At 44.0% G+C, this 25,478-nt stretch overlaps 1 protein-coding gene across 1 annotated transcript; it reads right to left on the bottom strand.

Moving 5' to 3' along the window:
* Window positions 1–575: 575 nt before the first annotated feature.
* Window positions 576–24,653, bottom strand: LOC136010340 (protein mono-ADP-ribosyltransferase PARP14-like). The gene is made up of 17 exons (XM_065671379.1): window positions 24,415–24,653; window positions 21,042–21,181; window positions 20,917–20,950; window positions 18,495–18,761; window positions 17,277–17,513; window positions 13,946–16,230; window positions 11,542–11,778; window positions 11,063–11,284; window positions 10,571–10,634; window positions 9,446–9,595; window positions 8,714–8,776; window positions 7,493–7,660; window positions 6,049–6,237; window positions 5,334–5,942; window positions 4,647–4,792; window positions 3,149–3,323; window positions 576–1,618 (listed from the first exon to the last, which is right to left on the bottom strand). Exons 1-17 carry the CDS (start codon window positions 24,605–24,607, stop codon window positions 1,329–1,331), a joined length of 5,469 nt encoding a protein of 1,822 aa, XP_065527451.1. The 5' UTR covers window positions 24,608–24,653; the 3' UTR covers window positions 576–1,328.
* Window positions 24,654–25,478: the final 825 nt, after the last annotated feature.

Below are 25,478 nucleotides of genomic sequence, written 5' to 3'. Positions count from 1 at the left end.
GGCAGCAGGGGAGAAGCTGGTAGATGCCTGGTGCTGTCAATTCTCTGGCTAGTTTCAAAATACAGAAAAGCACCCAAACAGGCAGAAAAGGGAGAAAAGCATCCTCACCTTTCCACAGGAAGCAAAATCTATTAAAGCAGGAGTGGCTTAAACTCTGCTTTGCTTTAAATGGGAATTTATGCAGGACACGTGTCGCATGGGCATCTGCTATGAAGAGAAATTTTTTACATTGCTGCCTGTCACCTACAGATACCATAAGCATTTTTTCCCCTTTGCAGGTAATGAGAACATTTTGGTGGGGTTTTAAGACATGCTGGCAGCTATTTGCAGCACAGGTCTCCTTTGAATAATTTCACCTGGAGCCTGTATACAAATCTGTTACTCAGACAATACAAGAAAACAGTTTTGTCTTTTAAGCCATTTCTGCTTCTCACTATTCATAGCATCCCTATTACATAAAGGCATTCAAATGTAAAGCAACACATCTACTTGAAGTGTGTTCAAAATACCACACAGCCCCTTGGTCACTGTCCCCTGATGCCCCAAGTGGGATGCAAAAAGGTAAAACCTGCAGGTTGAGGTAAGAACAGTTTAATAATTAAGGTATAATCCTACTACTAATAATGAAAAGTGAAATAACAAAAAGAGAGAAAGCAAAAAAGCCCAAGTGCTGCGCAATACAGCTGCTCATCGCTTGTTGACCGATACCCAACCCAGCAATCAGTCCCTTCGGGTAACTCTCCCCAGTTTATATACCAGTTTATACAGCACAGCATGATGTGCTGTGGTATGGAATACCCCTTTGGCTAGTTTGGGTCAGGTGTCCTGTCTCTGCTCCCTTCGGGCTTCTTGTGCCCCTCCTCACTGGCAGAACATGAGAGACTGGAAAGTCCTTGATCGAGGTCAGGACTACTAGCAATAACTAAAACATTACTGAGTTACCAACACTGTTCTCAGGCTAAAGCCAAAACACAGAACTGAAACCAGCTACTGGGAAGAAAATTAACTCAGTCCCAGCCCAAACCAGGACACTTCATAACACAATGTAGCAGTTTGAAACTACTTTCATTAAAACTAGGTGTATATGGCTTTTGATAGGCAGTTGTAAGATTGTAACTATAATTAAATGTACAGCTAGCAAAAGATAAAGTTTTCAAGTGCTTTAAGCATGGTAACTGAGTTATGCACCTGGAGATGACCCTCTGCAAATCAGTAATTCTACAGAGGCGTTAATGTTTCCATACTGACCAGAAGACAAGAATCAAGAATTCCCCTGCTAATTCTCACATGTAAAAGACACTAGAATTTTCTGGGCTATTAAGAATATGCTAACATCTGAAAGTAATAAGGTATTCAGGATATGCCTGCATGTCACTAAATATGACAAACATTGCTGGATCTTTCACATTATCAACCACACTGTCATACGTGTCACTAGAATCTGCTGTGTTTTTTGCTGGTGGCTTGATTAGTCCTTTGCTCCCAACACAATACTGCCCAGTGAGGACCCGAGCCAAGTACATGTATTTTCTGCCATTCACATCTGGTCTGGAGTAAGTATCCTGAGCAGAATAACATGCATTAACAGCAAAGTAGGTCCCATTCCCAATGGCTGCAGCTGTTCGGAAAGACAACATTGGCAAATATAGTTAGTGTTCTTATTCCCTTCAGAATCCCTAAAGCTCCCCCACCCCTTCCTTTTTCTTTTTTTTTTTTTTTTTTAGTTCTGCAGAAGTTATAGATTTGATTAAACAGCAAATTCTAGTAATAATCCTTTGTATAAAGAAGCAAATCCAAATCCACTTGGATGCCGGCTCAGTATCAACACCCAGATTTTGACTGGTAGTGGATGAGAAAATGAACATGAGCCGTCTTCAGTGCGCTCGCAGCCCAGAAAGCCAACCGTATCCTGGGCTGCATCAAAAGGAACGTGACCAGCAGGTCAAAGGAGGTGATCCTGCCCCTCTACTCTGCTCTTGTGAGACCTCACTTGGAGTATTGTGTGCAGTTCTGGTGTCCTCAACATAAAAAGGACATAGAACTGCTGGAACAAGTCCAGAGGAGGGCCACGAGGATGATCAGGGGACAGGAGCAGCTCCCGTATGAAGACAGGCTGAGAAAGTTGGGGCTGTTCAGCCTGGAGAAGAGAAGGCTGCGTGGAGACCTCAGAGCAGCCTTCCAGTATCTGAAGGGGGTCTATAGGGATGCTGGGGAGGGACTCTTCATTAGGGACTGTAGTGACAGGACAAGGGGTAACGGGTTCAAACTTAAACACGGGAAGTTTAAATTGGATATAAGGAAGAAGTTCTTTAATGTGAGGGTGGTGAGGCACTGGAATGGGTTGCCCAGGGGAGTTGTGAATGCTCTATCCATGGCGGTGTTCAAGGCCAGGTTAGACAGAGCCTTGAGTGGCATGGTTTAGTGTGAGGTGTTCCTGCCCATGGCAGGGGGGTAGGAACTAGATGATCTTGAGGTCCTTTCCAACCCTAACTATTCTATGATTCTACGACTGTCCTTTCCTACAGGAGAAGGGTTCCACTTCTTTGGATCTGGTCCTTCATCTTTGAATGCCACCAAAAAATAAACCTGACTGTACTAGAAAAACTGGACAAAACAATCTTTGAACTAATGCAGAAAGTCTTTCTTCTAAATACTTAGTAATTGTCTGTAACAACTATTAAAGGGGGATTTCTTTGTAAATTACTTCAGAAATTTCAAGGGATTTCATGGGCAGGGGAGTGGGATCTTCTGATTGCTTGTACTGAGCTTATCTTTGGAAGCAACAGGAGAATTATCTGCACCCCTACTTTGCTAACTAGGAGAGGAGATACCAGCAGCTTGTGATGAATATCTCAGCTGAGGATGTTGAACAGCAGTCCTTGTTCCTTTCTCAGAGCAGATCATACAACACATTTCTCATAAGCTGCTCAGCCTTGATTTCAGAGTAGATGAACTTCTGAGGGTGGCATTAATCAACAAGGGATTAACCAAACACGTTAATTCCTCTGTCTATATAGAGTATGTTCTGGTGTTTATTATTTTGTTCTCCAGCCTTATTCTGCTTACATGTTGTGCTGACAGCACTGTAACATTGACATTCCCTGGTCATACATGTTTACAAAATTAACTGCTTTGGATAATGACTCACCATTCTTTCCAGCATACCCACGATCAAATCCATTGTAGTTGATTGTGTTCAATGAGGATGCAGCTGTCCCATGAAATAGCAACTTCTCATTATTTTTATTTTTGTTCTTTGCACAGACAGACGTCTTCTTTATTTGGTATGTCTGCCAGAGCAAGGGATTTTGTATTCTTTCGATCTGCAAAGTTACAAAATAGAACTGTATTTATACTGGTAGAGAGCAATATTTATCATGGCAGGAAAGCATTAAAACAAACCCAAACTTCAAGAATTACAGTAATTGTCAATATGCCTTGTTAGCATGTGGTTTGGGTTGGGGAACTGAATACCTGACCCTGCTGAAAAATAATCAACCAACATAGCTTACCAGAGCTTTTCAAGCTTGATAATTTTTGGCACACACTTGTTTTCCGCAGTATACCAGGTACACAGGCAACCACAGTAGCAATGCATTATAATTTTTAGAAACATGCTATTGCACCACTGCCAGAATCAATGATGTAAGATGACTTCTGTATATCCTAATCACCTTTACCTATGATTTTCTCAGTAAACAATAGACTGCAGCAATAGCATTACATTGAATTAAAGTTTCTTTTCTACATCTCAGTTTGGAAGTCAGAATTACTTCCTTTGCCGTGTAGTTTAGCAATCTGTAAGAATTACAGGTTCAACATAAGGCTTATGTAAAAATATGTTGGTGGAAAAATAGATGTTGCTGGCTCGTTATGCCAACAATGTGAATGTAGCTCAGGAGGAAACTATGTTGAAGTACAATCTTAAAGGCGTTGCTGTAACAGCTTTCCATTTTCAATGGAAAATGACTTCAGTGTCATTACCTGATTTTTTCTATTGTATTATTTTGTTCTATTTGTGTCTTAATGACCAAGCTCACTGAACCTCATGATGGAAGCAAATTTTTCAAACACATATTCTTACTCTTAATTTTATCATATTTTCTCCCATTTATTGCTCCTCCTGATTCTGAATAATTCCATCTTCCCCCTGGTAATTAAACCTCTGTGCACTGTGCTTCAGACTTTTCAACAAGCAGGATCAGACCTTGATACTTTGGATAAAATCAGATCTAGCTGAAAGGCTCTGGAACTGACAGGGAAGAAGTAGTAAACTAGTAAAAAGATTTGTGGCCAGTCTGCAATGATTTTGTATTTTCATTTGTATTCTATTACTCATATTGGCTTATGCTTCCATTTCAATACAGAATTTCCTAATTGGAAATATCACATTAACTACTGAGTACAACATTAGATGAACACAGAGTCAGCCTGAAGACTGATGGTCAAGGGTTTTGCACTATTAGAAGACAGAAATGGCAAGGCAAGTCTTAGGAAATTTATTTATATCCACCCTGTACAGTGCTGGAGAGGATGACATATGAAAGGTATATTAGGTTTCAGACACCTTATAAACAAATATTTAGAAACTATATTAACGTTTTCAGCCTAAGAATTCTCTTTTTTCCCTCCCCATAGTATTTCACCTTCTCTATGACACAGCTGCCACAGCCCTTCTTAAATCTGGACTGAACTTTCAGATATTCCTCACAAAATGGGTCGAGATTCACCACTTTGAGCTGTTCGTTTTGCATGTCTTCCCAGTGTGAAGGGAGTGTTATTGGCTGCTTATCTGCAAAAGAGACATTGCATTATCATCACAGATATCTAGCTCAGTTTTGTAGGCACATCTTACAAACCAATTGCATGTACAGGGCTGAGAGGACAATACCTTACACAATACTTTATCCCAAGAATGTTCTCTGTCTTTAATAGATCCCTGGCTCTGTAATGCACTGCTAAGACTTTACATTTTCTGTAGTCTAATTACCCCCATGCCAATATCTAACCAAAACAAGTTTGAAAACATAAAGGGATTTAATGTATTCTCCATATTCCACTTCCTTTGTGAGACTTAAGCATAGAATCTATGTTCAGTGTGGCATTTGTACAGATAATATTTAAAATAGGTGTTCAGACTGCAGTCATATCTGCCACTAATTATGAAAGTACAACTGCTGGCTATGGCATGCACAGGGGAAAGTCAAAAATTCAAAGAGAGAAAAAGAAAAAAGCTATGACTGGATTATTTCTTTGTCACAGCTGAGTTTGCATTTACCAGAATTATCATTCAATGATCACTATTAAAGGAAAGTTACAAAGCTATAATTTACCTTCATTCTTTGACACACGTTGAATGTTTATGTTGTTTCCTTGGTCATCATTAGCCTGTAGAGTATTCATATCAACCTTGTAGTTCTTCCCATTAATTTTGACTGCAAGATGTGGCTTTTTAGCTATTTTGGCATCCTCCAGCTGCATATTTGTAATTTTATCAAAAGCAACAAAGCTGTCATTGCTTCCTGGATACCTCCATTCTACCAGGTTATAAACAAGCTCTGCTTTGGATCGTTTTTCTTCAGTATCCTTAAGGTTTTGGATTATTTTTTGAACTTCCATAGAAACCCAGCAGACGTCCTTGGTGATACCAGAAATTTTAATGCAAGGAGGGGAAAGTTTATTTTCAAACTGAATGGTAACATGCTTTCTACTCTGGAGATCCTTCAAAGTGTCAATTTGCCTCTGATCAAAATGTTCAATTAGCTCATCTGAAATAATGTTTTCAAAATGATCTTTTAAAATTAAATCCTTTAACCAAGACTCAGTTTTATCCACATTTATTTGGCTTTCTCCACAGATTTGGAATGTGGCTAAATCAACTTTCTTCTCCAAATCCACAATCTTTTTCTTCCTACTTGGTTGTTTTTGAACCTGAAAAAATGCTGTGAAGAAATACATGTTAATTATTACTTTTAAATAAAAGATCTTTAGTTCCATGTGCCCATGCACACAGAAAATCCACCTGCTTACACTTAAGCAGAGACATACATGAATTTATTGCAGATGACTTTGAATCCTCTCTTTTCTTCATGCTTCTGTAAAAGTCTTTGAGCATATTTGTTTGGAAGATGACTATTTTAATTTTTTGCAAATGCTGTACTGATCTTTTGCTTGCAAATTCCACTATAGCATCCAACATGTCATCAGCTACCTTTGCTGGACTCTGTCCTGCTTGACCTAAACAAAAATAAAAAGCATGGATCAGTGAATAGTACTTAAATCAAGATAGCATCCAGAAAACAGAGACCATGCCCCCAGCTCATACAGACAGGTGTCCCTCTCTCCCCCCACTCCATTATGCTTTCTGGCCAAAGCCCCATGCTTAACCGCAGCGTTACACCTAAGACTGGAGGTCAGGGAGCTGACACCCTACACAGAGCCAGGAACCCCTTCTGGGATTCACCTTCATTTACTTTGAGACTCCAACAAGAACTTCAGCCTGAGCATCCCCCTGATATTTTTAATTCCACGCACCACTAACTCTATCCCCATCTTTAATCTGGGTACCAAAGTAAAACCAAATCAAAACTAGCAGAGGCACAAGCCTGCATTGTATTTCAACATACAAACAGGAACACCAAGCTCAAAATAATTGCTTTCATTCCCCTACAACAAGCCTGAAGTGCAACCTACAGCCTATCCTGAAATGTTGGTGGGAGCCCTGCCAATTTCAGCTAATGCATCCCTTGGACAGCCATCGTGACACCAGCATGCGGGTGACGTTGGCAGTCCAAGGGACCTGCACTGACCCGCACCCTGATGCACACACCTTAACCAGGCACGCTGAGCAAGGACCAGCTCATAATTTCTTCTTCCCAAGTCAATGGGAGCCTTGGTCTGAGAAGCACACCTTGCTTTCTGCAAGTCCCAATCCTCAAGCTAACCAGAAGCTTAAACCAAATAAGCTAGCCTGCCTCTAAGCCCTCCACTGGAGCAGGTAGGCTGAAACAAGATCTATAAAGGTAAAAACCACAGGTATTCTGTACCCAGCCCACAATTTCTATAGTCATCCAGTTTTGCTCTCAGGACAATTCCATCTTTCTTCATGTACAAACCCCAACCCCAGCCTTTATATGTGGCTGAAAGCCCAAAGCAAGGTCTATGGGAAGTTTGAAGGAAGTTGCAGGGTTGCCAGCTGAGATACACAGTCTGTTTTGGGGCAGAATGTCTTTTAGAGAGCAATACCTTTTCTTTAGGGGTTTTTGCTCCACTGATGTTAACTGTAATACTTATACTCAAAAAAAAAAAAAAAAAAGGCATTTTTGAAGTGTGCAGGTGGTGTTTGAACTGACTACAATGAACTTTCACAAATCACAGCTTACAGAGTTTCTTGTACAAATTTACTGTTGTCCATATCAGAGATATTAATTTTGCCCCAGTATCTGAACCACTCCCATCATGGCCTTCATCGCTTTCCTAAGAAAATGCAAACCTGTTCCAATTGCTGGGAAGGCGACAGATTTGTACATCCTTAGCTCGCACTCGTTAAGCACTTTGGAGACCTGACTGCTCACGTTCCTGTTGTGAATCAAGTGGATGATTTTACTGCATAGCAGTTTTCCACCTTGTGTAGTAATAAAGCCACTTTGAAACTGCCCAGCTGGAAAAGAGAAGATAAAGAAGGAGACATAATATTTTTGAAGTGGCTATCTCTCCTGATAGGACATCTGGTTATATTGATGACAGAAGCAGAAACAGTAGAAAGAAATCCATTGTGAGCTGTATTATTCTGATTTCAGTTGATTCCAGCTTTCTCTGTTAATATTTTGATTGCAGAACTTCTTTGAGAAAGTAATACAAGTAGTTGTATGTTTTCTAATTTCCCAAAATCTCTGCTACAAGGTATTTGCCTGTTAAGTACAAATTAAGAATTTATGTTTAATTTAAATAAAGCTCACTTTTATTTGAAAACATGCCAATAGAACATGCACAATTCATTTATGTGAGAAATCCTTTCTTTTATGTCACTTACTCCTTGAAAGCTCAAACCCTTATTCTGCAGAATAGCTGAACAGTTAAAATACCACCATTGAGATATCTAAGAACTGTGGTATGGAATCTTTCAAAAGATGCTTGTGTTTTTCAGAGCACTCATGTTTGACTGCAAACAGCTCAAAAAGGAGTTACACTGTGAGGATGAATGGACCGATGAACCATACCACTTCACTGGTCACAAAGGTTAACAACGGATTGTGTGATGCTCTGCATGTGCTGAGGTCAGGCTGATAAACAGGGAGAGCCTGCACAGCCAAAGTCTGGGAAAAATATCCAGGACACTCCACCTTGAAAGTTAACTCCTGGATTCAGAGCAGGAACATTTTGTTTATGCAACCAGAATACATTCCTTTCTGCACTCATAGAAGCCAACCACAGTGAGTCGCGATGTTACTGCTTTGCTGGTCTGGCAGAATGCAGACCACAGAAGAACTCATTATCAGGGTGATAAGCAAGGCTACACTATTTCAATAAGAAACAATAATGTATCTGTGAATTCATACAGCTCAGATTTACTATTAGCTTTTAAAGGCCAGTCCTGCACTTGCTTACACCAAAATACAGCCTTCCACCACTTTGTTCAGTTTCAAAACTTGAGCTCTCATGTAGCTGACAACAGACTTTTAAAGATTTCTAAAAGTGAAAGCTGTTTACATACCATACTGAGCACATTCTGCTTCTACCTCGGAACCAGCAGCAGCCATTATTGCTCTGAAGACCCCTTAAATTATATGAGAAAAGCATACACATTCATTAAGTCAACATAGCTATTTCTACTCAAAACTCTACCCAACTTCTGTACTCTACAAATATCCCGAATTCTCACATGGTAAGATTCCACAAAGTGCAAAACCTTGTCCATTACACTAATTCTGCTCCTTGACACACAACACAGCTGCAAAGAGAACACTGATTTCATTATTGATTAGAAATCTTTAAGAACAACTCCTATTTCATTGTTTCACCAGCCAGTAGTAAGCCCCTCACCAAACTCACCGACTGCTTTAAATTATACCACCTGATGTCTTCCATGCTTGCAATTCACAGTGCCACCAAAGAATCTCTGCTTCTTACAGGTCACTCAGCCAGGACTTTGGCTCACAGGAACAGTTTGTCAGGATTATATTTGATGTGAAAATTTCCTTTTATTTAAGCATTTTTGTTTTTATACAAGAAAAATCTGGTCAAATGACTTCTGTCTGAGTAGTCTGGAAACTAAATGGAATATTCAGGTCACATACAAAACCCGTTTAATATCTATCTCCTAACTAATCGCAAGTCTCCCTCATCTGAAAAATATTTCATGGAAGTTTCACATATGGACAATTCTTCCCCCTACCCCCTTCTAAAAAGCAGCCATCACTAAAGAGCTACATATTCAATACAATACCTGACGTGGCATCAAATGTTGGATTTGATATGTTTACAATAACCTCTGTATCTTCCTCGGTAATATCTCCACTGGTTACTTGGAGTGTAATGGAACCAATCTGCATTTCATGTACTCCCAGTGCGTCAGCTGAAACAGGCCTAATAATACCTACAAAGGAAAGAAAAATACCTTAACACACTTATCCTCTAGTTTGGGGTATTATTCTCTTCCACTGACAGAAACACCAACTTTTAATTTTAAGGAATGTGCTCTAGATCACTTTGATGGGCATAGAGAGTCTCTGCCTTTCTCTTTACTCCATTTCTGAAAGCAGGAAGGCACAGTGTTCTTCCCATTTACATACTGTGAAAGTGAAACTATTTCTGTTCTTGTAAATTCACGCAGAGTAAATTCAGAAAGGGACTCTTGGGGTCATCTGATCTGACTAGCTCTGTAACCAAGTTTCCCGGAATTAACTCTTTAACAGGAAATGCAGTATGCAGCCGAAGTATTTCCAGTAATGGAGATCCCATCAAACCAATTTTGTAAGCTATTTCATCTCTACCCTTACAGACATAAAATTGTTCTTTACTTCTACTCTAAATTTATCGAGTTAATATTTTACCTGCACATTCTTAAGTTCATCTCACTGATACTCAAAGCAACTGAGAAGAAAGAGCTACATATTCTTATGAATAAGGCTCTGCCACTGATGCAGTTCACTCATATGTTTTCGCTATTGTGTCACACTACCACCAATTAATAAATGGAATGAAAATTCTCCATTCTGTATATCTCTATACAGGAGATGTGCAGAAATACATGTTACTTATGGCTTATTTGGGAAAGTGACATGAAGTTCTTATACCCTTCAAGTAGAACAAAGTAATGGCTCTCCTACCAGGACATCCTCTTCCATGTGATAAGACAGGCCTCACTAACATAAGCATGCCCTCAACAAATGAAATTCCTCTATGATTTTTACAAATGGAGTTTAAGAATGCCAGTCCACTAGGAGGAAAAAAAAAATTGCTCTGTGTCTTAATGCCATTTTGTCTGTTTCCTGATATGTATAAAGCCTCTTTACAGTATTTACATTCTCCCGTGTCCCACCTCCTACTTGCTAGCCAATACACAACTTACTTGACCATGGTGCTGCAGCACTGCAACTTTCACCTGCTCTACGTTGTAGTTCCATGTTAAAAGCCTGAGGAAAAATAAAAAAAGAAAGGTACCAAACATAGGAATATTCAGTATGTAACTCTGAAATACTGTCATTAAGAGTCATGTAGCTCTTGCTGAGCCATCTGACATGCTTTACAGTCATGTTTAGGTATCATAAATAACAGTGGAAGTCTCAGTGTGAACACTGTGATAATAGATATCGTCTTTGCATTGCCAGACCTCTGTCAAAAGATAAGTGAGCATCTACAGGTGTTAATAGTGCCGGCAGAAAGGCCAATTTTGTCTGCAGCTTATGCTTGCTGAGAGTTTATATTCCAGAGATACTGGAGAGACAGCCCATTGTTACTGACCAACTGCTAAATTATTCCCCTTAGAAAGCAATGTAATTAAAATATTGTAAGGCATAACTAGAACAGTATGTGACATAGATGGCTTTCTCCAGAGAACTACCTGAATATTATCCACATCGTTCGGATTCAAGACAAAATGAACTTCCTGGAGAGTCTTCCGAGTGTGACTACTACTGAACTTGAACACCACATCAAACATTAGTTTAGAAACAGTATTTTTGGGAAATCCGAATCCTCCAGTCCCAATAGCTGGGAAAGTGATTGATTTCAGTCCAAGTTCTTCAGTTTTCTTCAAGCAGAGGGTGATTATATCTTCTAGCACCTGTAAAACATAGCAGAGGGGTTTTTTTTATCTTCATTTTTTTTTTTTTAAAGAAGGCATCATTTATCCTTACTTCCATAGAGACTATGCTGGTATGAGAAAAAGCTCTCAGTACATCAAAGAATCTTTAAGGTCACTCCAACAGAAGTAAATGGAGTTGAGTCATCTAAGCTATTTTAAACCCTGAAACTTCAGGATAGGATCCCAAATAAATCTGTCTTCAAAATTACTAATTTTTTTAAATAATTAAAAGATACCTCCATGGTCTGTCCTCTTCCTCGATTCCACATGGGAGTTATGGCATGTAGCACAGTCTTGCAGGCCAGAGCATAGCCACTGGTGCAGAGCACCCTTCCTTCATCAGCAACCTGTCTTTGTTTTTCGTTATCAAACTCTGCTTGGAGTCCTGGTCCTGCCTTTTCCAGCAAGGCTTTGCAAAGAGGCCCCACTCCAAACTTCAAATCTGTGCCAACACTGTTAACAATAACATCCGTCTGCAACAGAATTACAACAAAAGTATCCGTAGTCAGACTTCAAGTGAAATTACGCATCAAGCACTATCAAAGCCATGCACAGCATGAAAACCAAGATGGCAATGAAAAAATAATAGGATAAATTTCAGCACAGCTTTGCATGCTGAGCGTTCCTGGACTTGTAGTAACCCTGCGCTAGGCAGCATCAGACCCACTGGAAGTACCAGCACCACAGGTATCTACACATGAGCCGGGCAGGTAGGCAAATCTGTCAAGCCCTCAGGGGAGGTAAGGCTGTGACTATCTTGTCCCGAGCAGATACTAAATGTCTGGGCATGTGAAATAAACCCAACCTCTGCAGCCTGCCTCATCCCCTCTCTCCAGGCCCGGCCTTTCCTACATTTCCTTGTGAAGAACTGCAGCTGCATCACTCCTTCTTCTCTAGCATCATCGCATGATGCAAAATACACATATTGCATAAGGTATGCCTAATGTAGAAAGTTTAATGCCCCTTTCCACCTTTTCACTGGAAGTGGGATTATCTACACCTGATGAGAAAACCAGCACCTCATGTACCAAACCAAAGTGGAGAGAGGTTGTTGTGCTCTCATGAAGTAAAATGGGCAAAGCCTCAAATCTCGTATTTGCTTTGTTTTTTTCCACTGAAGATGTTTTAATTACCAAATATTTTAATAATTAATATTTCAATGTGCATCATACTGAGGGGCGGTTTACATCTAGTGTTGCTTTTTTATTGGTATGGCTTTTGCAGGCACCAAAATGACAAAAAAGAGCAACTAATATTGAAACATGGAACAATAATAATTTAGGGAAATTTTAAACTCCCAAAGTATAAAGTTAGGGGCTGTTGAAAGAGAGAGGTTTATCAAGACGCACTTTGCATCACTGAAGGGAAAAAACACAAGAGAAAAAAGCTACATCAGAGGTGTAAGTTGTGTCTTGATGGTCTAGATTAGTAGTAGTTACAGTCTCTGCTAGCAGAAAGAATGAAAAAAGAAAATAGGGATATGGGATATTAAAATCAGGCCTAGAGTTTGGCACAACAATCTAAGTATGCCCTCTGCTATGGGATCACTTTCCTAGCGCTCAGTAACTTCTTCAAAAACTCTGTCTTTAACCCATCCAAAGAGAAGGGAACTAATAAAAAATAAGCTCCATCCCCACTCTTAGCATGACTCACAGCAGCAGCCCAGACAGGTGCTGGTTTCCCATAATATCCTACCTAGGTAGGTACAGATCATACATACACTTTTAGAATGCATTTTATTATTTGCCCTGTAGAGAAAAGCTAAAAAAAAACCCAACCAAGAAACCCCAACCCTGTTTTACATGTTGACCTCCTTAGACCTGGAGCACAAATAAAACCGAGGTGAGAACAAAACACCCCTAAATTCACAACTGCCAACTAGAAACAGCTGCAGAGTGACAGATCCCAACCTGAAATCCATCAGTTTTGCAAGCTTGCATCCTTGCTCAGCTGGCACATAGCTGCTGTTTCCTTATGTAGCAACTGCCTTATAAAACAATATAACCTGTCCTTCCTTTTCTATTGAAATTTAAAGATCTTCATAGAATCATAGAATTAGCCAGGTTGGAAAAGACTTTTAAGATCATCAAATCCAACCTTTACCCCAGGACTTCCAAGTCCACCACTAAACCATACAATGAGGGCCCCATCTACATCGTTTGTGAACACTTCCAGGGATGGTGATTCCACCACTGCCCTGAGCAGCCTGTTCCAATGCCTGAGCACACTCTCTGTGAGGAAATTTTTCCTAATATCCAGTCTAAACCTTCCCTGGCAAATCTTGAGGCCTTTACCTGTTGTTCTATCACTTGTTGCTTGGAAAGAGACTGACCCCCACCTCACTGCAACCTCCTTTCAGGTAGTTGTAGGGAGCAGTAAGGTCTGCCCTGAGCCCTCTCCAGACTAAACCACCCCAGTTCCCTCAGCCATTCCTCATAAGACTTGTGCTCCAGACCCTTCATCTGATTTGTTTCTCTTCTCCAGACCTGCTGCAGCACCTCAATGTCTCTTTTGTAGTGAGGGCCCAGAACTGAACACAGTACTTGAGGTGCAGCCTCACCAGTGCTGAGTACAGGGGGATTATGACTTCCCTGCTCCTTCACATCAAGTTAGAGGGGAAGCAGAAAATTAAACACCTACCGTGGCTTCCTGAACATTTTTCTCCTCAACTTGGATGCAAAGACCTTCATTTGTTGTAACCATCTGCAGATGATCTCTAGCCATCTGAAGATGCTCTTTTCCCTCCTTCTTTTGGCTTTCTCTCAATTTAAGGTTTCCCGAGCTTGAAGTCTGCAGTACCGGGAAGGATAACTCAGCTGCAAACACTTTTTTAACTGCCTCACTCAGAGCCTGAACAATTCCTTCTGCATCATCCACAAGATGAATCTTCTTCAAGCTGATGTCCCCCTTGTACTCTTTCAAGGTCTCCTTGATGGAGGCTACAACCGAATACGCACACAGTTCCAGTGGGAAGCCAAAAATCCCTCCACTTATAGCAGGCAGAGCTATAGAACGATGATGAAACGTTTCAGCCAGTTGCAGACTTTTCTTCACTGTCTGTCTTAACAAGCACACACACTGCTCTGCTTCATCCTTCCTCCACCTGGGCCCAACAGCATGAATTATGTTCTTGCAGGGGAGTTTCCCTGCACCCGTGATAACCACACACCCAGGCTGCAACCTCCCGTTCCTCACCAGCTCATCATACTCCTGCTGTATCTCTGGACCAGCCGCTTCTAACAGCGCCCAAGCAACACCGCCGTTGTGTTTTAGGTCTTCATTACATGCATTTACCACAACATCAACGGGATGAGTGCACAAGTCATCTTTATAAACTGCTACTACAACTCCATCTGGCAGCATTTTCTTAAAGTAGAGCTTGCTTTCCTCTGTATCACCATCTTTTTCACCCATCTTTTCTTGTTGGTGCTGTTCTTCTTCCAGCCTAATCAAACAGCCAAATCTCTTCTTTGCTTCAAAAACACATGACTCTTTCCTCTCAATGAAGAGCTCTTTGGCTCCTGGCTTATCAATTTGCACAGTTTTCAGGTAAAGGGATGAGAGGATTTTTTCAAATGTGGTGACTGCATTTTGTACTTCTGCTCTTGGTCCACTCACAGAAATACATGGTGTCTTGGTGTCAAAACGTACTGTCATGCCTTTCTTCTTCAGCTTAAGATAAACACTGGATTTTTCCTGCTCTACAAACTGCACTACCACCACTGACTTAGCCGGGATTACTTTTTCCATATGTGTGTTTCTGTCTATAAAATCAGTCAGTTTCTGATAAACTCCTGCTACATCCTTAGAAAATCCAGCAATAATCACTTTATTCTCTTTTCCAGGTTCGTCAATGACTACGGTTTCCTGGGAAGAACGCAAGGAGGCAAGAAGACTCTTCCACTGCTCCTTTTTAATGACCTCACAGTCCTTCACACTGATGCACTTATATTCTAAGCCTGTCTTTATTTGCTTTTCTGCTTTTAAAAGATCTTCGGAAGCACCTCCAAATAGCATAACTGTATCATCCCCAAGCTCATAAAAACTATTAATTTTTTTACTAGTGAATAATGTCTCTGACACTGTTTTATTATCTACACGCTGTAGATAGTAGAAAACATGGGGATCAATGGTAACTGATGTACACGGCATATTCAATGCCTTTTCCAGTAAGTCAGCTTTGATCTTGGATACTTCTGCAGGTAATCCACACAACTGAACAGTATTTTTTGTGTCATCATAAAAGATCTTTAAGCGCGGATATTCTTTGTGAATGTTTTCTTCTAGCCCAGCATTGTGCAGAACAGCATACTTCCCTGGGGTCACCGACACAGAAATTTCTATGCTTTGTTTTTCCCTTTCACTTTGCTTCATGGCTTTTTCCATGCATTCCCTCACTTCTTTCTCTGCACTGTCCACTGCTGCTCTGTTGCCTGCAATCACCACCGTCTCCTCAGAAATCTCAGTTATGATCAAAGCAACATTTTTCATCAGTCTGTTTTTCATGTCTTTCCAACCCGCTGAATTTACTTTACATTTTATGGCGACGTAACGTGCCATGAGACGTGAGAACTCAGTAGAAGCATCTTGCTTCCACGTCTTGATCAAGTTAGTCATTGGCTTTTTCTGCTCTGAGAGGGATGATGACGGGCACAACATAATTTCTGGGTGTGCACAGTCTGTCTGGGGCCATTTTAGCTCACAATGGCAAATTGCCATTTCCTGGTTTATGTCTTGCATCAGTTTGGCCTGTCTTTGTAAAAACTGCCAGACATACGGATCTAGTGGCACCCCAATGGGGTCTGGCATCTTGACAGTTGGTCTTTCTTCTCCATAGAGAGCCGTTCCCAAGGAGTGGTAATATGGATGCACGGAAATTGGTGTCTGTTCCAGGAAATGCTGCTTTTCCAAGACCGCGTTTACATCTAAAAGCGCACATACAAACAAACACACGTATATCGTTAACTTCAAATCAAGCAAATGATTTTGAATAGAATTACAGTAAATAATGATTTCACTTCTTTTCATTTGAAAGAACTACTCTTACGTCTTTCTGATTTCCAAACTATTCTGTAGGGGACAAGATAAGAGGCTTGGCTCCAACCAGCTTGGTAAATATGCTTGTGCCTGTACTTAACCTGTACAGCTACACCTTGCTCTCATTTGCAAAGGAAACCCCACCCCGCAGCAGGGCCATACCAACATAGTGTTATGGAACGTTCCTTACTCTCAACTTACAATAAAATACTTTGTGCCACAGAAGTTTTGCTTTCCTTTTTTTTTTTTCTTTAACATTTCGGTGGGCACAGACAAAGGAAATTAATTATAGTGTTGGCGGGGATTTAAAACTACACGACAATGATCCAAGTTACCTATTAACTTAATGTACTACATAATCGTAAGCAAATTCTGAGAGTCAGAAGAAAAACAATCCCCTGGCAGATATCTTTAATTAAAGGAATTTACTAAGCCAGGGGTCTCCTAACCCAGAGATATTTACCCGAGGTTACACTGGCATAAAAACGGGATGGTGATTCAACAAAAGGCATAGTAACAAGTTTGCTCTTCAGCTCTGCTCTTCCCTCATAATGAAGATATTTGACCTCAATTAGTTTCTGAAAGCTGCCTGTGAGAACTGCAGTCATTGACAGATCCTGCTTCCTCTACCTGTAAGTACCACTAATGTTGTATTGCAGATAAAAGCCTGTGTAAATGGGGAAAACACAACAGTGGGAACAACCCATGCACAAAACCAGTATTGAGCTGACTTGGGTAACATAAAAACCAGATTGATTCTGAAAGCCTAGACATGCAGCAGTATTTGTAAATCCAGAGCACTTCCCAGGAACAGGACAGTGTACACTACTGGCTTTAGCGACTACAAGACAAGTTTCTCCTAATGCCCAAATTTGCACTCATTTTCTTTCAGGTCCTCTCCATGAGAGCAATTTGGTCAGGCTGAGAGTGTTACCTTTGTGATCAGAGAAAGTAACGATGGCGAAGTTCTGCTCGGGGAAGAACTGGACGTCTGACACAGTCCCCCCACCATTCCGCGCACTCTCAAAGTAGACGGTGATGTAGTCTGTGGAAACACCGGCTGGTATGTTTTCAGCCTTGATGCTGCAGGTCAGTTCAAGAAGCCTGGCAGACATTTGGAATTCTTTAACCCTCTTGTTTTGTGAACATTTTTTGACAAGTTCTTCAGTATCTGTAAAGAAGAACAGTACAAACTGACTGTGCGTTCCCGAGCCATTAGCAGCCCCAGCTACCCCCCTCTACCACTTCTGGCAGAGAAAAGAGCTGAATCTGCTTTTCCTTGTGTTTGCAGCAAAGCCGCCTTTGGTGCCAAGTCACTCTGTGGAGTAGAACAGGGGAAATACACAGCCAGGTGACTCTCAGCTATTCACTGCCACTATGCTTCTGTTCCCCTCTTACTCATCTCTTGTATCAACTAAGCGCTTCTCACTGTTCCACCGGCTTCTCAGATGGAGACTTTATACACTTCAGTAATTTGCAGAAATCATCTCCACCCTCAGTGTGCTTCTAATTCTGCTCCACCTAACTCAAAACAAGAGACACACAATGAAACTTTCTCATCCAATTTCAGTTAGTGAAGATACTACAACTTTTTCAGTGTAACACTTGGATCACAGGCATTTTCATGGAGGTGTATATAAAGACTTACATCTTTCTTCAGCAACTACAGTCCAGATACTTGTTTAAAACTCTGAATCTCTAACAGGAGAGGAATCAAGCTGTGTGTCCTGATTTAGGCTGGGAGGGAGTTAATTTTTTTCCCAGTAGCTCGTGCAGTGCTGTGTTTCAGCTTTAGCCTGAGAACAATGCTGGTAACACACGGATGTTTTAGCTGTTCCTCAGCAGCATTTACCCTGGTCAAGGACTTTTCAGTCTCTAATGCTCTGCCAGTGAGGAGGGGCACAAGAAGCCAGAAGGGAGCAGAGACAGGACACCTGACCCAAACTAGCCAAAGGGGTATTCCATACCATAGCACATCACGTTCAGCATATAAATGGGCGGGAATTACCCAGAAGGGGTTGGGGGGAAATGAGGAGTGTGAGCGAGTGGCTGCATGGTGCTGAGTTACTGGCTGGGCTTAAACCAGGACACTCTGAAAGCCATTACTCACACATACACATGGAAATGAACAATGGTGCTCATCCTGGCTTACCGATGCTTTTTGTAAAAGTAGCTACGGCAACATTTATTTCAGGTATCACTTCCATGGTGAAGTCGTCATCTGCTGCCAGGCCACTGATGCTCTCCAACAGCAGACATAAGCATTTTGGACTGCATTCCTGTATGTTTTCAAAGACCACTGAAGGCGAGGTCTCCTTGGGCTTCCCTGCGATGTTCGTTGCAGAGCCAGCTTCCTCCTGGAGTTCACCACTTGCAACAAAGCTTTCTGTTTTCTGCAAGGCTTCTGCATCATCTTCAACTGAGAGAAATAAGCCACATGACATATTGGTGCACATTTCCTAGACTAAGCAGATTTCACTCACCCCTTCTCTCCCAGTATTTGATTACTTAGAGATCACCTAGCTAATCAAATACTGCAGGATACCCGGGACATTTTGGGATCCAAACCAGCCCAGATGCAATATTCTGCAGGCAGCTTCTTCAGTGGCACAAAAATAGCCATGAGTTAAACAAGTCTAAGGTCACTGGTATGTCTCCAGGTCCAAGACAAATAAAGTAACATAAAATCCATTGAGATAATTGACCATGGCTGCTCAGGCATTGCTAAGGTTAGCGAGAGGCCCTGCAGCCTCTGCATCTGTTTCTTAGCCCAGGTCTAACAAAGCCTGCGCATAGCTCGGGACATTCGCAGGCACCACAGGCCAGCTCTGCACAACTCAGTGCAAAGCCTCATGATGACCACCGTGCGCTGCCATCAGCGCAGCATTACGGCCATGAAGAACCCATGTGCACAAAAGGCTGGCAGGGATGCAACAAAATTTTGCAGATGGACAATATAAGAGGGGTGCCCCCTGAGCACTCCAGAAGTCCAGCGGCTGCCAGAGAAAGGCAATTCTCTGGCCTCGCAGACACGTGAGGGTGGAGGCAGGAAAGAACCTCCAAATGGGAACATCCTCCTCTGCATGCCTGAGTAAACTAGAAGTGTCATGCGGTGACACAACTGTCCAACAGGCCATAGCAAGCAGCAGTCAGGGTGGCGAGGGACCAAAGGGCACCCCAGGGGGATCAAGATGGCTCAAGACTCACAAAGAAAGGCAGCTCCTCACCCCAGTGAGCACAGCCAGGAACATAAGCCCCTCTCACTTTGGTAACCAGCACATCCCTGCAGCATGGTGGGGAGATGACAATCGCATGGAGCCCTGGCACTCACAACCCTCAATGTAAACCTCTGGGGCCACCATCTCCTGCTGTGGCACAGAACACTGAACTGGGGGAAGAGGAGCTCAGTGGAGCAGTTGCACACCTGACCGGGGGTGGGCGAAAACAAGGTCTCTCCTTGCTTTTGCTCAGAACACCCAAAACCCCCTAAATCCTGGGGTAGTGCCCAACAGGCTGCCCGTGGGGGGCAGCCCCAAGGATGGAGACAGGGAAGGCTCGAGCAGGTGGCAGAACAAACAGGCTGGCTCTGCCTGCTCACCGGGTGTACAAGTTTTCCCAAGGCACAAGAACTGACTCTAAACCCATAACGTTTACAGAAAGCAGCTGCCTTTGAAGGCCCACCAGCATAAGCCAGACAAGAGCAAAGCAAAAGAAAGAATCACATAAGCAGCAGCTCTGCAGATGTCAGTTATTCATTTCTAGATTGCCGACAGGAATCATCGACTCCACTACGCATAATGAAGAAAGTACAAAACAGCCAAACCTGAGAACTAGGCTGACCCAACGAAGCGACCAAGAGCAGCACCTGTGGGTTTTGCAGGGTCCTCTCCAGTATAATTAAAAACCAGTAGGTGCCAACTTTGAAGACCTGATTTTGAACGGAGGAAAACCACCCAAACCAGCACCAAACAAAACTTCATTGAGAAAGGAAAAGATAGGGCAGTAATTACTGAAGTACGTCCTGGTTAACAGGTCTGTCTTGGGGCTGAATGCTTACTCTTTACAGATGTGTGTATATTTGGGTGTGCAGTACTGCTTTCGAGATTGCTTTCAGAATCATAAGGCTTAGCATAGCACTGCTGAAAGCGGACATAACCGGAGTCACTGAGGTACAGGGGAGATGCACCTCTTGCCTTTAGACTCTTGCAGTTAGACCCTTTTAACTGCAGGGAGCGAAATGACACCAGACCTTCAATCTACGTGTTTCTATGCAGATCTTAGAGCAGTCGTGCAGGATAAGGGAACTAAATCCACCTCTGGAGATGTCCCTCTGGTTAAAACGGCTCTTTTAGAAGCTAAACCCAGGCTTGTGCTCTAAGCCTGGCAAAGCGAACTCCACCCTTGGTGATCCAGCCTACAGCGTCCCTGGCCAGACATCTTTCCCTGTATCACCTGAGCCAGGCTGCCAAACGCAGAAACTTTCAGCACAGCTCCCCGCGGAACTGGTGGAGAAAAGCACCACCACTTTTGCTTTACGAAGAACCAGCACAAGGGTGATAATAACAACATTTTACCTTTCGGGTGAAGGTTGCTCGTGGCATCCAGAGCCTAAAATAAAACAAAACCAAGACACCAGTGACTGATTTGACACTCACACCACCACTGCAAAGCTCTGGCGAGGATTACAATTTTTATTCACCTTTGTGGGACTTAACTTTTCTTCAAACACCTCCTCTTCAGCAGCTAGTGCTGTGTCAGGCTCTGTGACAATCAACTTCAGTTTTCCTTTTTCTCCCAAATATAGCTCATGAGACTGCTTCTCAAGAACGCGTTGCTTCACTAAATAAAAACAAAAAACCCCAGTGACAGCCTGAAGGGAAATACGACTTGAATTATGCAGCAGTTTTCCACGATTACGTTAGGACACACGTGCTGTCCCCCACACACAAAATGGGAGAGCTTTAATCTCGTGACGCTAACAAAGAACACAAGAGGCTTCCCTCCCGACAGTACAGGAGAGGATGTCCCTTCTGCAAAAAGCCCACCAGAGATGCAAAGCTCAGCTGCACTACAGATCCCCGGTGGGCAGCCCTGCACGGGGGCTGCAGCACAAGCGCCCCAGTACTGGCCCCCGCGCCTTGCACACCCTCGCTCTGCCAGTGTCAAAAGGGCTTTGGGCTGTCTGTCCTGAGCTTACCTGCTGGGCGAGTCAGCAACCAGGAAGCACGATAAGGCAAGGAGGGGAAAAAAGTGTATGTATATATATGTTAATGCGCATGCATGTACATACACACGTACATGCATACATTTAACACAACCACAGCTAAATGCTTTCCACCTTGCTGCAAACTTTGATAAATACACACATGTTATACATAATTTTTAATATATGCCTGCACCACAAGCTCACTGCCCTGGACTTCAAAAGAGCAGACTTTGGCCTCTTCAGGAGCCTGCTTAGTAAGGTTCCATGGGATATAGCCCTAGAGAGCAGGGGGGCCCAAGACTGCTGGTTGATATTCAAGGATCACCTGCTACAAGCTCAGAGTGCTGCATCCCAACTAGAAGGAAGTGCAGCAGGAGGGCCAGGAGACCTCCTTGGATGGATAAGGAGCTGCTGAGGAAACTTCGAGGGAAAAAAGAGGCTTATAAAAAATGGAAGCAAGGGCAGGTGGCCTGGGAAGAATACAGGGATGTTGTCTGGGAAGCTAGGGACCAGGTTAGGAAGGCTAAGGCCCAGTTAGAATTGAACCTAGCCAGGGATGTTAAGGATAACAGGAAGGGATTCTACAGGTACGTAGCAAATAAAAAACAGACTAGGGACAACACAGGCCCCCTGAGGAAGCTTTCGGGAGAACTGGCTGCACAGGATTTGGAGAAGGCTGAGGTTCTGAATGACTTCTTCGCCTCGGTCTTCACTGGCAAAGGCTCTGACCGCACCACCCAAGTCTTGGAAGGCAGACGCAGGGACTGCGAGAATGAAGACCTTGGGCCCACTGTAGGAGAGGATCTGGTTCAAGACCATCTTCAAAATCTGAACGCACACAAGTCCGTGGGACCTGATGGAATCCATCCGCGGGTCCTGAAGGAGCTGGCGAATGAAGTTGCTAAGCCACTGGCCATCGTATTTGAAAAATCATGGCAGTCAGGTGAAGTTCCCAATGACTGGAAAAAGGGAAATATAACCCCCATTTTCAAGAAGGGGAAAATGGAAGACCCAGGGAATTACAGAGCAGTCAGTCTCACCTCTGTGCCTGGCAAAATCTGGGAGCAGATTCTCCTGGAAGGCATGCTAAGGCACATGAAAAACAACAAGGTGCTTGATGACAGCCAGCATGGCTTCACTAAGGGGAAATCCTGCCTGACCAATTTGGTGGCCTTCTATGATGGGGCTACAGAATTGATGGATAAGGGTAGAGCAGTTGATGTCATCTACCTGGACTTGTGCAAAGCGTTTGACACTGTCCCACATGACATCCTTGTCTCTAAATTGGAGAGACATCAATTTGATGGGTGGACCACTCGGTGGATAAAGAACTGGCTGGACGGCTGCACACAAAGAGTTGTGGTCAATGGCTCGATGTCCGGCTGGAGACCAGTAACGAGTGGTGTCCCTCAGGGATCGGTGTTGGGACCGGTCTTGTTTAACATCTTCGTCGGTGACATGGACAGTGGGATTGAGTGCGCCCTCAGCAAGTTTGCCGATGACACCAAGCTGTGTGGTCCGGTTGATACGCTGGAGGGAAGGGATGCCATCCAGAGGGACCTTGACACGCTTGTGAGGTGGGCTGATGCCAACCTTATGAAGTTCAACCGTGACAAGTGCAAGGGCCTACACCTGGGTCGGAGCAATCCCAGGCACAGCTACAGGTTGGGCAGAGAAGAGATTCAGAGCAGCCCTGCAGAGAAGGACTTGGGGGTGCTGGTCGATGAGAAAATGAACATGAGCCGGCTTCAGTGTGCGCTCGCAGCCCAGAAAGCCAACCGTATCCTGGGCTGCATCAAAAGGAGCGTGACCAGCAGGTCGAAGGAGGTGATCCTGCCCCTCTACTCTGCTCTCGTGAGACCTCACCTGGAGTATTGTGTGCAGTTCTGGTGTCCTCAACATAAAAAGGACATGGAACTGTTGGAACAAGTCCAGAGGAGGGCCACGAGGATGATGAGGGGACTGGAGCACCTCCCATATGAAGACAGGCTGAGGAAGCTGGGGCTGTTCAGCCTGGAGAAGAGAAGGCTGCGTGGAGACCTCATAGCAGCCTTCCAGTATCTGAAGGGGGCCTATAGGGATGCTGGGGAGGGACTCTTCATCAGGGACTGTAGTGACAGGACAAGGGGTAACGGGTTAAAACTTAAACAGGGGAAGTTTAGATTGGATATAAGGAGGAAATTCTTTCCTGTTAGGGTGGTGAAGCACTGGAATGGGTTGCCCAGGGAGGTTGTGAGTGCTCCATCCCTGGCGGTGTTCAAGGCCAGGTTGGATGAAGCCTTGTGTGGGATGGTTTAGTGTGAGGTGTCCCTGCCCATGGCAGGGGGGTTGGAACTAGATGATCTTGAGGTCCTTTCCAACCCTAACTATTCTATGATTCTATAATACATATAAAGTTATATTCCACATAAACTTCATTATTCCAAGTGCAATCTAGAGAACACTACTCTGTCAAAATTAATACACATATGCATATGTATATATATACACACAGGAATATATTTATTAACTTGTAGCCTGGAGCTATTCAAAATGCAATCTAGAGGCTAGTACTACCAAATTTAAGAAAGTACACGTGAGCAAATACGTATTATACATTCTACATTGCACATTACGGGATGTGTATGAGGCGTTATAAACTATAGATTTGTATATTACCTACCAGACTGTACATACCACATCACACTCAATAATTCAGTCACTATATAGATAAACTTGCGGACAGTTACGCCTCGTGAGTTACACCGCAGCTCACGCTCCGCACGCAGCCCAAGCACCAGCCCATTTCTCGGGGGAAGGCAGAGGCAACCCCGGCCGTCCCGGCCCCCACCGGCCCCCTCGCCCCGGCCCCCGCCCAGCCGCTCACCTTCGGGGTGCACGAAGCAGACGAGGAGCTGCCCGGCGCCGGTCCCGGCCCGCAGCTCGCACTCGCCGCCGCCCGAGCGCTTCTGGCTCTGGAAGTAGCAGAGCAGCTTCCTCCTCAGGGCGGGGGGCGGCTCGGCGGAGCCCCAGTCGCCGCGCACCAGCAGCGGGAAGCCGCCCGGCCGCTGCCCCGCCATGGCCGCCCGGCTCCTGCCCGTGCCCGCTACCTTTCGGTTTCGCTTCCCGGCAAGGGCTGGGGGGCGCGGCCCCTTCCGCCCGGCAGCGGCGGCCGGCGGGGCCCGGGATGCCGCGGGGCACGGGGAGAAGCGGGCGCTGCGCCGGGACGGGGCTCCCGCCCCTCCCGGTTTCTCCGCTGCCGTCTGCCGCGACACCCCCGGCCCGGGCCGCCTCCCCGCGGCGCCAGGCACAGCCTCGCACCCGAGCCAACGTTGCTTCCACCGGCAGCAGCCCCTGAACCACCCAAAGCCGCCCCCGGCACCCCCCTCGCGCAGCTAAAATGTCCCCCCTCTGCCCGTGCTGCGAGCTGGCAGCCAACAAGGTCATCCCGTTGTTCTGCCTCCCGCTTTGCCTTTAGGTTACGGTAAACTCATCTGGGGAAGCAGCATCCTCTACCCGTCACCTGCACAGAGCCCAGTGCTGCAGTTTCTGCTCTGCGCTTGGTGCCCTAAGCACCTGTAATGCAAGTACCGGTGAAAAAACGCCTTGGTGGTGACGCAGGGGCTGAGGACAGATGTGTTACTATCCTCTGCAGAGAAAGCCCCGACTGCTGCATGTGACCCATCAGCTGCCGTGCAGCACCCAGGGCCATCACCTCTGGCTCCTGTCACATCGATGAACCGGTGACTGCAGCTATTTGTCACAGGGATTGACTAAGTTTGTCCATTTTCAAAGCAAAACTTAAGACACTTGCCCCCCACACCCAGATCAAGCACTAGGAATTCAACAGTCAGCGTTTTCCAGCAGTTAGAAAACTGACACGATCCAACGCAATAAAGCCTAAAGCAAGTGGTTCCAGTGCCATTGCATAGGGAGCACTGGGGTGGAGTG

This window comes from Lathamus discolor, chromosome 3, assembly GCF_037157495.1.
Source record: "Lathamus discolor isolate bLatDis1 chromosome 3, bLatDis1.hap1, whole genome shotgun sequence".
Taxonomy (NCBI): domain Eukaryota; kingdom Metazoa; phylum Chordata; class Aves; order Psittaciformes; family Psittacidae; genus Lathamus; species Lathamus discolor.
This window is presented reverse-complemented; position numbering and strand designations above follow the sequence as displayed.

Excerpts from the sequence above, each read along its gene's own strand:
- LOC136010340 (XM_065671379.1), bottom strand. The coding sequence starts at position 24,607 with ATGGCGGGGCAGCGGCCGGGCGGCTTCCCGCTGCTGGTGCGCGGCGAC. Across the intron at positions 5,943-6,048 it reads GTCATCTGCAATAAATTCAT|CATTTTTTCAGGTTCAAAAA; the intron begins GTATGTCTCTGC and ends ATTTCTTCACAG. Across the intron at positions 1,619-3,148 it reads TGGGTATGCTGGAAAGAATG|CTGCAGCCATTGGGAATGGG; the intron begins GTGAGTCATTAT and ends CTTTCCGAACAG.